This window comes from Corylus avellana, chromosome 2 (genome assembly GCF_965113065.1).
Source record: "Corylus avellana chromosome 2, dhCorAvel1.hap1.2, whole genome shotgun sequence".
NCBI lineage: Eukaryota > Viridiplantae > Streptophyta > Magnoliopsida > Fagales > Betulaceae > Corylus > Corylus avellana.
In genome coordinates this window covers 15,261,959-15,274,728 of record NC_142491.1, presented here as the reverse complement: position 1 = coordinate 15,274,728, position 12,770 = coordinate 15,261,959, and the positions used below count along the sequence as shown (strand labels likewise).

The 12,770-nt window shown below is 42.0% G+C and overlaps 2 protein-coding genes across 2 annotated transcripts; both read left to right on the top strand.

Moving 5' to 3' along the window:
• The first annotated feature begins 1,949 nt into the window (after nucleotides 1-1,949).
• Nucleotides 1,950-3,950, top strand: LOC148587402 (uncharacterized). Its single transcript, XM_088512593.1, has 6 exons — nucleotides 1,950-2,013; nucleotides 2,431-2,495; nucleotides 2,559-2,798; nucleotides 2,901-3,013; nucleotides 3,155-3,440; nucleotides 3,729-3,950. Exons 1-6 carry the CDS (start codon nucleotides 1,950-1,952, stop codon nucleotides 3,948-3,950), a joined length of 990 nt encoding a protein of 329 aa, XP_088368719.1.
• A 4,336-nt stretch (nucleotides 3,951-8,286) lies between these two features.
• Nucleotides 8,287-9,705, top strand: LOC148587401 (uncharacterized). Its single transcript, XM_088512592.1, has 5 exons — nucleotides 8,287-8,407; nucleotides 8,537-8,725; nucleotides 8,840-9,002; nucleotides 9,250-9,360; nucleotides 9,477-9,705. The coding sequence occupies exons 1-5, from the start codon at nucleotides 8,287-8,289 to the stop codon at nucleotides 9,703-9,705; spliced, it is 813 nt and encodes a 270-aa protein (XP_088368718.1).
• Nucleotides 9,706-12,770: the final 3,065 nt, after the last annotated feature.

The window sequence follows — 12,770 nt, the reverse complement described above, 5'->3', positions numbered from 1 at the left end:
TTGTTAATTTTGTTTGCATTTGTTTTGGGTCAGTTAGTTTTAGACCAAACATTTAGATTGTTATGGTTGTTTCAACTTATGGAAGATAATTCTCTGATCCCAGTTTGATATTTCCTGGGATGGGGTACCTGGGTTTCTTTTATGTGGAGACTGAGGCGATTGTTTTCCGGTCAGATGTGAGAGGGGGTGTTAGATTGGCGGAAAAAAGTAGAGGTGTTTCTCGGTCGGTGATTATGGCTTGGCCGACACTGTTCTGGTTACTTCTTTCATCGGGTTATCTGACTCAAAGCGATAAGACACGTGAGACCTGGAGGATGTTCCGATTCGGTAATATTTTTTCGTGATGCAGCGAAGAAACAATTGATATGGTAGTTTCATGGAGTTATCAGAATATGGAGGGAGTGGACGGAGAAGCTTCGAGATAATTCCGGAGGGTGACAAAAGGAAGGGTTGGCGAGAGTGTCGCGTGCAAATACTGCGTCTGAAACAGTATTATCAAAAACAACGTGCAAGTGGCCCGATCAAGGGTCCATAGATGGAGAAGGTGCTGGTAGAGAATCCGTCGGGGAATATAACGGAGGGGCGCCAAAGGGAGTCCTTAACAAAGGATCATATGCGGCAGTGGCGGTGGCAGTGGGCAAAATGCAAGGGGATGAGAGGAGGATTCCAGGGCAGGCTACTGCACAAACCATGCTGGCAGGTGATCAATTTGCTGGCAATCATGATGCCGGGGAGGGGGCGACCAAGTTAATTAAGGAAATAATGGAAGACAAGCTCGCTGGATTTAATGAGGAATTACTGTCACACCTCATTATGGAAAGGAATGTTAGCGCTATTCCTAACACGCTGATTGCCTTTATGAAGGAAATCAACAGTTGTCTGGAGAAGATTGATGTGGGCTGAGTATCTCAGGGGGCTGGTCAGAAGTTGGGCCAAGAGAACAATAACCGGCTCAACCCATGGGCAAAGTCAAGGGCGCATGTGGGGCAGTTCACTAATGGGTCCTTTGGTGTGCAGCCCAACCCATTTTTTAAGAAAACTTACTTTCGCAGAAGTTGGAAACAGCCCAGGTGGCGTGTGAAACACACTGGGAGCAGTGAGTCAGGCCGTACTGCTTCTGACTCGGCCGTTGACGTCCAGGACAGTGAGCAGGAGACCACTCCGAACCCAGACACTTCAAGAGGACCTGAAAAGGACGATAAGGCCCTTGGGAAGCAGCGGTTGCCTAGTGAGGAGGCTATGCCGTGTCACGAGATGGTGTTCGGAAGGCCGGAGATGTCGCCAGCCAGCCACCCAGTCACATCAGATGAAACAAATAAGGCCGATAAGGCTAGTGGGCAGAAGCTGTCTTCTAGCGAGGATGTTCTGCCGCGACAAGAGTTGGTGGCCGGAAGCTAGGAGTCAACGCTGAATAGCTTCCCAGTCAACCCAGAGGAGCCAGACATGACTGACAAGCCAAGTGGACAGAGCGGACGCCCAGTGAGGGAGTTCTGCCACTTGCAGAGGGGGAGGATGGAAAATCGGAGTTGGAAGAGATGCCATCACTGGTTGTGATAGACTCAGAGTTGGTTAACGAGCAGGGTGAGAAAATCATCGCGAGGGAGGCTGCAGCAGGAAGCAAGGTTATGACCAGGTTAGAGCTCTGTACCCATAACAAGGCAGAGACGGCAATTGGGGATGCGGGTCATTCTGGGATGAAGAAAAGGAATGAGAGTATGGAGGAGAAGTTGAAGGGGCCAGTGGTGGAATATCCCAGGTGCTAGTGGACACCTTTGGACAGTGTGCCAATAGTGTTACTGGAAGATCAATAGTTACACATCATTGATGATGTGAGTGATTGCAGCCCATCTTCAGCTGCTGGAGATAAGCAGTATACTGGATTGGAAATGCTGCAACTTAGTCATGAAGAAGTGCTAGAGATAGAGCCGCTGGACGCACATTGAGGGGACATGCCGGAGGGTGCGACATTGAATAAAGCAGAGGCGTGCGAATGGGCGGTGGAGAGAGTGAAAGGTTTTTGCCATATAGTGGGTTTGTCATTCGACAGGCATGAGAAAACAAATAATGGATCTATTTAGAGCAATTGAAGATAATAGAAAGAATTCTCCTAGTCCTTCAGTGGCACAGTAAAAAATTACATCCAAAGGCAAAAGAGAGTTACAACGGCTCACTTGTTCTATAAATTATGATGGCAAGAAGGGGACTGCCATCAAGGTTAATGGGAAAGTCTCAGTTGTTTAATGAAGCCTAAAATTCTATCTTGGAATGTGAGGGGGCTGAACTTGGAGGAAAAAAGGATGAAGATTAAGGGACTCATAGGGGAGTGGAAGGCAGATATTGTGTGTTTACAAGAAACTAAACTGCATCATGTTGCTAGCGAGCTAGTTAGGAGCTTGTGGGGTTGCACACATATGGATTGGTGTTATTTAGGGTCACAAGGAGCTTCCAGAGGCATTTTGCTTATGTGGGATAGAAGGGTTGTGGAGAAGATGGAGGTTTGTGTGGGGCATTTTATCATTGCATGTTCTTTTTGAAGTGTTAGTGATAACTTTGAATAGGCATTCGCAGGCGTGCCTAGTCCTAATGATGATAATGATAGGCAATTCTTGTGGAATGAATTGGTAGGCATCATGAGTTTGTGGGAAATGCCTTGGTGCATCGGAGGAGACTTTAATGCCATTAGGTTTCCGAGCAAAAGGGTAGGTGTTACTCAGTATTCCTCTCCTATGGGGGAATTCTCCAGTTTCATTTTTGATCAGGGCCTGATGGACATTCCTTTGGTGATGGACATTCCTTTGGTGGGTGGGCAATAAACTTGGTCAAATAACCATTGCTGGTCTAGAATTGACAGATTTTTGTTCTCTCCTAGATGGGAAGTGAAGTTTCCTGATGTGGTTCAGAGGAGACTTCCTTGTCTATTGTCTGATCGTTTTCCTATTTTACTTGATTGTGGAGTGAGAAATAGAAGTGGAGGATACTTCATGTTTGAGAAGATGTGGTTGAAATTTGAGGGGTTTGTGGATCAGGTGAAAATTTGGTGGCAATCATATCAGGTTCATGGGAGTCCCAGCCATGTGTTGGCATGCAAATTGAAAGCTTTGATAGGTGACCTGCGATGATGGAATAATGAAATTTTTGGGAATGTCGGGAAAAGGAAGAAGGTTTTATTGGATGGTATTAGGGAGCTTGATATCCTTGGGGAAGGTCGAGGGTTGAATGAGGAGAAAAGGAGGAGCAAAGATGAGTTGTCTACAGAGTTGGAAAGACTGTTGTTGTGTGAGGAAGTCAGTTGGCGTCAGAAATCTCGGGCTCTATGGTTGAGGGAGGGGGATAAAAATACAAAAAAATTTCATAGGGTGGCAAACTCAAATAGAAGGAACAATGCCATTGAGTCTTTGATTGTAAATGACACTCTGTCTTTGGAAGCCACAGATATCAAGGTGCATATTGTTCAATTCTATACACAAGCCTGAGAGTTGTAGTTGATATCCTTGGGGAAGGTCAAGGGTTGAATGAGGAGGAAAGGAGGAGCAAAGATGAGTTGACTACAGAGTTGGAGAGATTGTTGTTGTGTGAGGAAGTCGGCTGGCGTCAGAAATCTCGGGCTCTATGGTTGAGGGAGGGGGATAAAAATACAAAAAAATTTCATAGGGTGGCAAACTCAAATAGAAGGAACAATGCCATTGAGTCTTTGATTGTAAATGACTCTCTGTCTTTGGAAGCCACAGATATCAAGGCGCATATTGTTTAATTCTATACACAAGCCTGAGAGTTGTAGTTGGAGGCTTATACCTGATGATTTATCCTTCCAGTCTATTGGAAGTGAGGAGGGCTTGTGGTGGTTAGAAAGGGATTTTGAAGAGAGTGAGGTGTTTGAGGTAGTTAAGGAGTTACAAAGAGACAAGTCACCAGGTCTTGATGGCTTTTCCATGGGTTTTGTCCAGACATGATGGGGAGGGATTAAAGCAGACATAATGGATGTTTCCGAGAGTTCCATAGCAAGGGGAGTTTTCAAAAAAGTCTGAATGCAACATTTATAGTGCTAATTCCTAAGAAAGCAGGGGCAGAGGAGCTAAAGGACTTTCAATCCATAAGTTTGGTGGCTGTTGTGTACAAATTGATTTCTAAAGTGTTAGCGAATCGATTGAAAACTGTGTTAGAGATCATATCGAAGTTGCAAAATGCATACATTATGGGGAGACAGATTTTGGATTGAGTCCTGATAGCTAATGAATGCATTGATTGTCGTCTCAGATTTGGGGTACCTGGTTTGATATGTAAGTTGGACCTAGAAAAGGCATATGATCATGTGAATTGGGATTTTTTACTATTCATATTGCAACGAAGTGGGTTTGGGAGAAATTGAGAGATTGGATAGTTTTTTGTATTTCTACAGTCCGATATTTAGTTTTGATTAATGCAGAACCCTCATGTTTTTTAGTAGTACCTAGGGTATTAGATAAGGGAACCCGCTTTCTTTCCTATTTGTTATTGTTATGGAGGTGCTGAGTAGAATGATGGCGGCAATAGAAGACAGTGGCCTTGTTGGATTTTCAATGGGAACAAGAAATAATCCTGGAGTCAGTGTCTCACATTTTTTGTTTGCTGATGATACATTGATATTTTGTGGGGCAAACATGGACCAACTCTGAAATTTACGCTGTCTTTTTCTATGCTTTAAAGCTGTCTCGGAGTTAAAAATTAATTTGACGAAGTCTGAGATTGTTGCAATTGGTGAGATGGAGGATGTTGATAGGCTGGCAAGTATTTTTGGTTGCAGGGTGGTAGGATTACCTATGAAATATCTGGGTCTTCCTCTGGGTGCGGCTTATAAGTCTATCACCATTTGGAATGTATTGTTGAGACGATGGGAAGAAAATTGGTGGGTTGGAAGAGACTGTATTTATCAAAGGGTGGGATGATCACACTGATTAAAAGCACTTTGTCTAATCTTCCTACGTATTTTTTGTCTCTATTCCCTATTCCAGTGAGTGTGGCAAACAGAGTGGAGAAGCTACAACAAGATGTCCTATGGGGGTGATCTAAATGAGGAGCCTAAGTTCCACTTAGTGAAATGGTCTCAAATTTGCTTTCCTATGAAAGGAGGTGGTTTGGGAATTCGGAACTTGCGCAATTTCAATCTAGCTCTATTGGGTGTAGTGTTGCGGCGTTGCCTATGAAGTATTTGGGTTTGCCACTAGGGGCGAAGCACAAGGATACATCTATGTGGAATGGTGTACTTGAACAGATGGAGCGTCGTATGGCAGAATGGAAAAAATTGTATCTATCATAGGGAGGTCGCTTAACTCTTATAAAGAGTACGTTGTCTAATCTCCCAACTTATTTTTTATCATTGTTTCTTGTTCCTATGAGTGTGGTCAAAAGGATTGAGAAACTTCAAAGAGATTTCTTGTGGGGAGGAATGGGAGATGGACAAAAATTGCATCTTGTTAATTGGAACCAAATATGCCGTCCCATGTGGGCTGGTGGTCTTGGCATTCGGAATATACATAAGTTTAATCAGGCTCTTTTGGGAAAATGGTTATGGAGATTTGCGACAGAACGTGAGGCGCTTAGGTACAAAATAATAAAAGCCAAGTATGACGATCATGATGGTGGGTGGTGTTCGAAGGAGGTGTCGGGTTCTTATGGTGTGGGTTTGTGGAAGAATATTAGAAGAGGTTGGGATACTTTTGTAAAAGGTGTGCGGTTTGAGGTGGGGATGGGGTTGAAAGTTCGTTTTTGGCATGATATTTTTGGTGATGATCAACCATTGAAGCATGTTTTCCCTTCCTTGTTTGGTATGGCGAGGTACAAGGACGCGTGTGTGGAGGATAATTTTAGTTGGAGGAATGGGAGGGTGGAGTGGAATGTCCTTTTTGTGCGCTCCGCCCAAGATTGGGAACTGGATGGGGTCTCATCTTTCTTGGAATTGCTGTACTCTTATAAGGTTTCTTATGGTAATGCGGACCGTATTCGATGGTCCTTTTCTAAAAAGGGTACGTTTGAGGTGAAATCGTTCTATAAGGCCTTGTCCATTCCAGATTGTGGGGGGTTTCCAAGGAAGAGTATTTGGCACTCTAAAGTGCCCTCAAGAGTGGCATTTTTTGGGTGGACTGCGGCTCTCAGTAAAATTCTGACACATGACAATTTGCGAAAGCGGAGAATTGTGGTAGTGGAATGGTATTGTATGTGTAAGAAGAATGGGGAGTCTGTAGATCATTTGCTGATTCATTGTGAAGTGGCTACTCGGTTATGGAACTATGTTTTTACTTTGTTCGGTATAGAGTGGGTCATGCCACAGTGGTTCATTGATTTGTTGTCTTGCTGGAATCAGGTGGGGGGTAGGGTTATCTCTAAAGTCATTTGGAGGATGGTTCCTTTGTGTCTCACGTGGTGTGTTTGGCGGGAGAGGAATGCTCGAACGTTTGAGGATAAGGAGGGTTCGGTGGATGGGATGAGGAAGAATATGATCTCTATGCTACACCTGTGGGTGCTGGCTCATCATCATAGTGTGGTCCCGAATTTAGATGAGTTCTTGAATATGTGCTCTTTGTATATTCCGTAGAGGTTTCTATTGTATATATGTTTTGTATTAGGGTTGCACCCCTCTGCGCTTTTTTCAATAATATTCTCATTACTTATCAAAAAAAAAATGGAGTAGATGGTTCCCACATTAGTTTTTGGCATGATATTTGGTGCAGGGATCAGTCTGTGAAGGAAGCTTTCCTTGAGTTATTTCAAATTGCAAGTAATAAGGAGGCATGGATTAGAGATCATATGCTGCTGTCCAATAGTGTTATATAGTGGAATGTTCCTTTCTTACGAGTGGTCCAGGATTGAGAGGTAGAGATGGTGATGGCTTTTTTTGGAAAGTTATATGCCTTCCGTAGTCAACTAGGGAGGATGGATTGCATGTGGTTGACTCCTTCCAAACAAAAGATTTTTGAGGTGAGGTCTTTTTTTCGCATGCTTTCTTCTTCGGGGACAAATGTGGTAGTTTCCTCTTTCCCGTGGAGGAGTAAATGGAAAGTTAGCATTCCATTAAGAGTAAGTTTCTTTATGTGGGCAGTGACTCTTGGAAAGATTTCGACTTTCGATAACTTGCATAAGAGGGGAGTCATTGTGGTGAAATGCTGTTGTATGTGTAAGCAGAGTGGCAAGTGTATCAACCATCTTCTCCTTCACTGTGAAGTGGCACGAGCTTTATGGAGTGTGTTATTTACTCTTTTTGATGTCACATGGGTCATGGTTGGAAGGGTGGCAGATTTGTTAGCTTGTTGGCGTGGTCAAAGAGGTAATAGTTCAGTAAAGGAGTTGCGGCAAATAGCCCCACTGTGTCTAATGTGGACTATTTGGAGAGAGCGGAATGCAAGATGTTTTAAAGATCAAGAAAGGGCTTTGGATGAGCTCAAAAAGCTGTTTATCCAGATTCCATTTCATTGGGCGGATGCTTTTAATGTGTCTCAGTTTTCTACTAGGACTCACTTTTTGTCTTTATGTTTCTCTTTTTGCCTTTAGTGGGGCATTTCTTTATATACATCCTGGTGGAATAATGAAGTCTTTGGGCATGTTGGGAAGTGGAAAGAGGCTCTTCTAGAAGAAATCAGGGAGCTGGATAGCTATGAGGAAGATCTGGGCTTGGATGAGGAGTGAAATAGGAAGAAAATGTTGCTGTCCATGGAGCTGGAAAGACTTCTTCTATGTGAAGAAATTAGTTGGAGACAAAAATCTCGTGCCCTTTGGTTGAAAGAGGGGGACAAGAATACTAAGTTCTTTCATAGGGTGGAGAACTCCAACCAAAGAATCAGTACTATTGAATCCCTCAAGGTCAATGGCTCTTTGTCCTCTAATCCTGTAGAGATCAAGGAGCATATGGTCCAATTTTATTCTCATTTATTCACTGAGAGCTGCGGTTGGAGGCCATTTCCAGAGGGTTTACCTATGCTTTCCATTGATGAGGAGGATGGTAGGTGGCTGGAAAGGGATTTTGAGGAGATTGAGGTGTTTGAGGTTGTTAAGCATATGAAGGGCGACAAGTCTCCAGGTCCGGATGGCTTCTCTATGGGTTTCATTATGGCTTGTTGGGGGGTGATAAAAGAGGACTTTTTGGCTGTTTTTCGGGAGTTTCACAGCAAAGCAAGTTTTCAGAAAAGCCTTGACGCTTCTTTTATTGCTCTCATTCCTAAGAAAGTGGGGGCTGTGGATCTCAAGGACTTTCGTCCGATAAATCTTGTGGGGGTGGTGTGCAAACTTATCGCTAAAGTCTAAGCAAATAGATTGAAAATGGTGTTGGCTAAGATCACCTCGAAGTCTCAAAATGCTTTTGTCAAAGGAAGGCAAATTTTGTATTCTGTCCTTATTGGGAACAAATGCATTGACAGCTGTCTTCGTTCCGGAATTCCTGGTTTGTTATGCAAGCTGGACCTTGAGAAGGCTTATGATCATGTGAATTAGGATTTTTTATTGCACCTTCTTTGGAAATGTGGTTTTGGGGAGAAATGGAGAGACTGGATTGCTTTTTGTATCTCTACAGTTCGATACTCAGTTCTGGTTAATGGAGAACCAGCAGGTTTTTTTAGTAGTACGCGGGGGATTCGTCAAGGTGATCCTCTCTCTCCTTTGTTATTTGTCATTATCATGGAGGCTTTGAGTAGAATGATGGTGGAATCAGAAGTTAGGGGGCTGGTTGCAGGTTATTCTGTTGGTCCTGTGCACAATCCTGGTTTTAGTGTTTTGCACTTATTGTTTGCGGATGATACTTTGATTTTCTGTGATGCGGATGAGGAACAACTTCGCAACTTACGCTGTCTTTTCCTCTGTTTTGAAGTTGCTTCAGGGTTAAAGATTAATCTTTCAAAATCTGAAATTGTTCCTGTTGGGGAGGTGCAGGATATTGATTTGTTGGCTAGCATTTTTGGTTGTCGGGTGGTTGGCTTACATATGAAGTATTTGGGTCTTCCTTTGGGGGGTGCCTTACAAGGCTTCTACCATCTGGAACGGTATGCTAGAGAATACGGAGAGGAGGTTGGCCGGTTGCAAAAGGGGTCTATTATCAAAAGGGGGAAGGCTTACGCTGATTAAAAGCACTCTCTCTAGTCTTCCAACATATTTGCTATCTCTTTTCCCCATTCTTCGAGTGTGTCAAATAAATTAGAAAAGCTTCCAAGGAATTTCTTATGGGGTGGTACCAACGTGGAGTCTAAATATCACTTAGTTAAATGGTCCTTAGTTTGCTCTCCTTTGCAGTTTGGGGGTTTGGGGATTAGAAATCTGCGCAGGTTCAATCAAGCTTTATTGGGGAAATGGTTATGGCGTTTTGCTACGGAGAGGGAAGCCTATTAGAGGAAGGTCGTTGAGGTAAAATACGGAAACATGGAGGGAGGTTGGTGTACAAAACAGGTTGTGAGGTCTTTTGGTGTTGGGGTTTGGAAGCATATTAGGAGTGGGTGGGAGTCTTTTTCTAAGTTCATCAGATTTGAAGTTGGTGATGGCTCCCAAATTAGGTTTTTGCATGATATTTGGTGTGGTGATCAACCTTTGAAGGATTCTTTCCCTGAGTTGTTTCGTTTTACTAGAAACAAAGAGGCTCGGGTGAGTGATAATATGGAGATTTTGAATGAGGAAGGTCATTCGAATGTTCCTTTTTTACCAGTGGCTCAGGATAGGGAAGTGGAGGTGGCTTTCTTTGGGCAAATTGTATGAGACTCGGCATCATGTGGTTGGGGGGTGGGTGGGTTGGACTGCATTTGGTGGATTCCTTCCAAGAGAAAGCTTTTTGAGGTCGGTGTGCTTTCTTCTTCTTCAGAGAGGCACGAGGTAGGGAGGTCTTCTTTTCCGTGGAAGAGTATTTGGAAGGTTAAAGTCCTGCCCAGAGTTGGCTTCTTTGTGTGAATGGCTACCCTTGGTAGGATTCTCACTTTGGATAATCTTCATAAGAGAGGTTTGATCGTGGTGGATTGGTGTAGTATGCGTAAGTTGAGTGGTGAGTCCATTAATCATCTCCTTCTCCATTGTGATGTGGCTTGTGCTCTTTGGAGTGTTCTCTTTTCCCTTTTTGATGTGAAGTGGGTTATGCATGGTAGGGTAATTGATCTCCTTCTTGCTGGAATGGTCAAAGAGGTAATAAAATGGTGATCGAGGTGTGGAAAGTGGCCCCTTTGTGTCTTATGTGGACTATTTGGAGGGAGAGGAACGCTCGAGGTTTCGACGATAAGGAATTGCCGATGGCGGAGCTTAGCAAGAGGTTTCTCAATTTGCTTTTCCTTTGGGCGAGAGTTTTGAACATTCCTCAAGTTTCTACTATGCATCAATTTGTGGAATTATGTTCTTTTTATCTTTAAAGGGGTGTGTCTTTGTATACTTCCTGTGTATTAGGGTTGTGCCCCTCTGCGCTTTTCAATGATATTTTCACTTATTTATCAAAAGAAAAACATTCTGTGTATTTAGCGTTACACCCCTTTGCGCTTTTCAATGAATTACTTATTTATCAAAAAAACATTTAGATGCAAGTTAAATTAATCAAAGGTCAGCCACCAAAAAGTATTACAGGCCATGTTCCTGTTCCCTGTGCTCTTTTCTTGGTTATAATCTAACACTGGAAATAATGGTTGCATTCTGGTCCAATCTCATTTTCTGTTGGCAATCTTTTCTTATCTGAAAAATATCTACACCTTCTTGTTGATTTTTTCTCTCCCTTTATTTCTTTAATTGATTTTTAGAAGTTGTGTTTGAGGTTTTGTTCTTCTCTGACTCTGACTTATGAAGCATAATATGATTGACTTAAATTCCAACATTGCCTGTGAAGTTCTACAAAAAAAGGGATTTATTCTCAGTCTATGAGCACAAGATTTTTTTTTTTTTTTTCTTTTTGTTTCGAGCAGAATATTTGCTTCTTAATGAGTATGACATCATTTTGGAGGGCTGTTATAAGGGCAGAACAATCTAGTGGCAAGAAGCACAAATAATTTGAGGTTGCCAAATTCTAATTGCTGTTCGAATTGAATCTCCCTCGATAATGCTGCTGTCAAATGAAACAGGTCTGTTTTCTCTATGAATTCCTCTGTCATGATCTAGACCTTAGTTATTCACTCTCATCTCTCATCTCTCATATGTTTGTTGTGGCAATTTTTCTAGAAGGCACAGAACTAGTACCAACTTTGGCTCTAGTAGCAGATATGTTGTTTGTTAAGCGTATTTATTGTGGTCAGACCAACCAGAGAGCAGAATAGGCATAGCGGTGAGAGTAATATGGATATGTTTCTAGAAAGCTCTGACTTACTGTCTCAAGATGGTATTTCAGGCAGTCATTTGTAGTCATATGGATGGACATACAAATTCCTTGTTAGGAAAAGACTGGCCACCAGTGTATGAGTCTTGATGCTATTGCCAGTTACAACTACTTTTGTTACCAATCACCTATAGTCACTGTGGGTCATTCTCTTGGGATCCTCTGAATGCATGAGTGGCACTTATGTATGGTATTCTGCGTTTGATGACTTCTATGACTCATACTTGCTAACGTTGATCTTGTTCTTAGTAAAGCCTCTTTGTTTACTTGTCAGTCTCTTCTTGTAACTTTTCAGTTCGTTTAACTAATTCATTTCATCTTTTTATCGGTAAATTTGGAAAATTACTTGTATTTAGTGAGTTTCTTTATCTTGTCTTATGTCAGTGAGCAATAAACGGTGAGGAATCTGTCAAACATGTAAAAAAATAATGCTAATCAATTTCTGCTGTCAAAGCATGAGAAGGGAGAAATAGAGAAGATAAAAGATAGAGGAAAGGAGATTAGGAGGGGGCTTCCTAAAGAAACATCCTCTCTCCTTCAACCTAGGAGAAGAGAAAGGTGGTTCACTTGAATCTAGGAGAAGAGCTCTTGCAATGTAGTTCCTGCTAATCAACAGAGAGAAGGGGAGTTCCAGCCCTGTAATTGTTCTTGATATTTTTGAAAGGAATGCTTTTCAGCCTTTCATTTGAATATAGGTGGAAGGAATGCTTTGGTTAGGACCATTGATTATTGCTATAATCATGCTAGGAACTAGGAACTTTTTGCATAATAGTATGGTATCATTGCTTATCAAAGGCTATGAGTTAAACTTGAGGTGCTAACTAGCAGGATGAAAATTATGCTCAGTGTAATTAATTCCTTATAGATTTTACTAGAAATTGATATTTCCGTATAATAATTTCAAATTTTACTAGAAATTGATATTTCCGTATGATAATTTCAAATTTACTGTAGTGATAACTTTTGTGCACCAATTTTAGTGTAAGTTTGAGATTTAACTACGGTATGAAATTGATTGTCTTTGCAAGTGTGCACTGGAAATCTGACTTGTGAAGTGATTGCATGCTGATGACTGAGCCAAGCAACTCTCTTATTAGTATTGTAACGATGAAGGCAAGGAGAGCCTCACCCAAAGCAAGCCTTAAGACTCAAATATATATATATATATTTACAGTTTGAAATTTTTTAGCCTCATTGGAACCTTATACCCGTGGCATTGAGCTTCTGCAGTATCCATTATGAATTTAAAGATTACTTCTTTTGTAGTGTCCAGGGTGAGCTTGGAAAGCACTCAATTGCGAAGAATTTTCTATGCAGATTATTTCTTAGAATGTATGGGGTGATCTTGGGGTATGCTCAATTGTATAGAATTTTATGTGCAGATTATTTCTTTTAATGTCCGGGTTGATCCTGGAAATCACTCAGTTTTGTGAATAATATTCTGTGCAGTTGGGAGGGAGATATCGTTCGTCTTCATGAA

Bases quoted from the DNA above. Each gene is read 5' to 3' on its own strand.
- LOC148587402 (XM_088512593.1), top strand. From the start codon at position 1,950: ATGCCGGAGGGTGCGACATTGAATAAAGCAGAGGCGTGCGAATGGGCG. The intron at 2,799-2,900 runs GTGGGTGGGCAA...GATGTGGTTCAG, and splicing joins TGGTGATGGACATTCCTTTG to AGGAGACTTCCTTGTCTATT. The intron at 3,441-3,728 runs GTGCATATTGTT...TGGAAGCCACAG, and splicing joins TGGAAGCCACAGATATCAAG to ATATCAAGGCGCATATTGTT.
- LOC148587401 (XM_088512592.1), top strand. From the start codon at position 8,287: ATGGTGTTGGCTAAGATCACCTCGAAGTCTCAAAATGCTTTTGTCAAA. The intron at 8,408-8,536 runs GTTTGTTATGCA...GTATCTCTACAG, and splicing joins TCTTCGTTCCGGAATTCCTG to TTCGATACTCAGTTCTGGTT. The intron at 9,003-9,249 runs GTATGCTAGAGA...TCTCCTTTGCAG, and splicing joins GGCTTCTACCATCTGGAACG to TTTGGGGGTTTGGGGATTAG.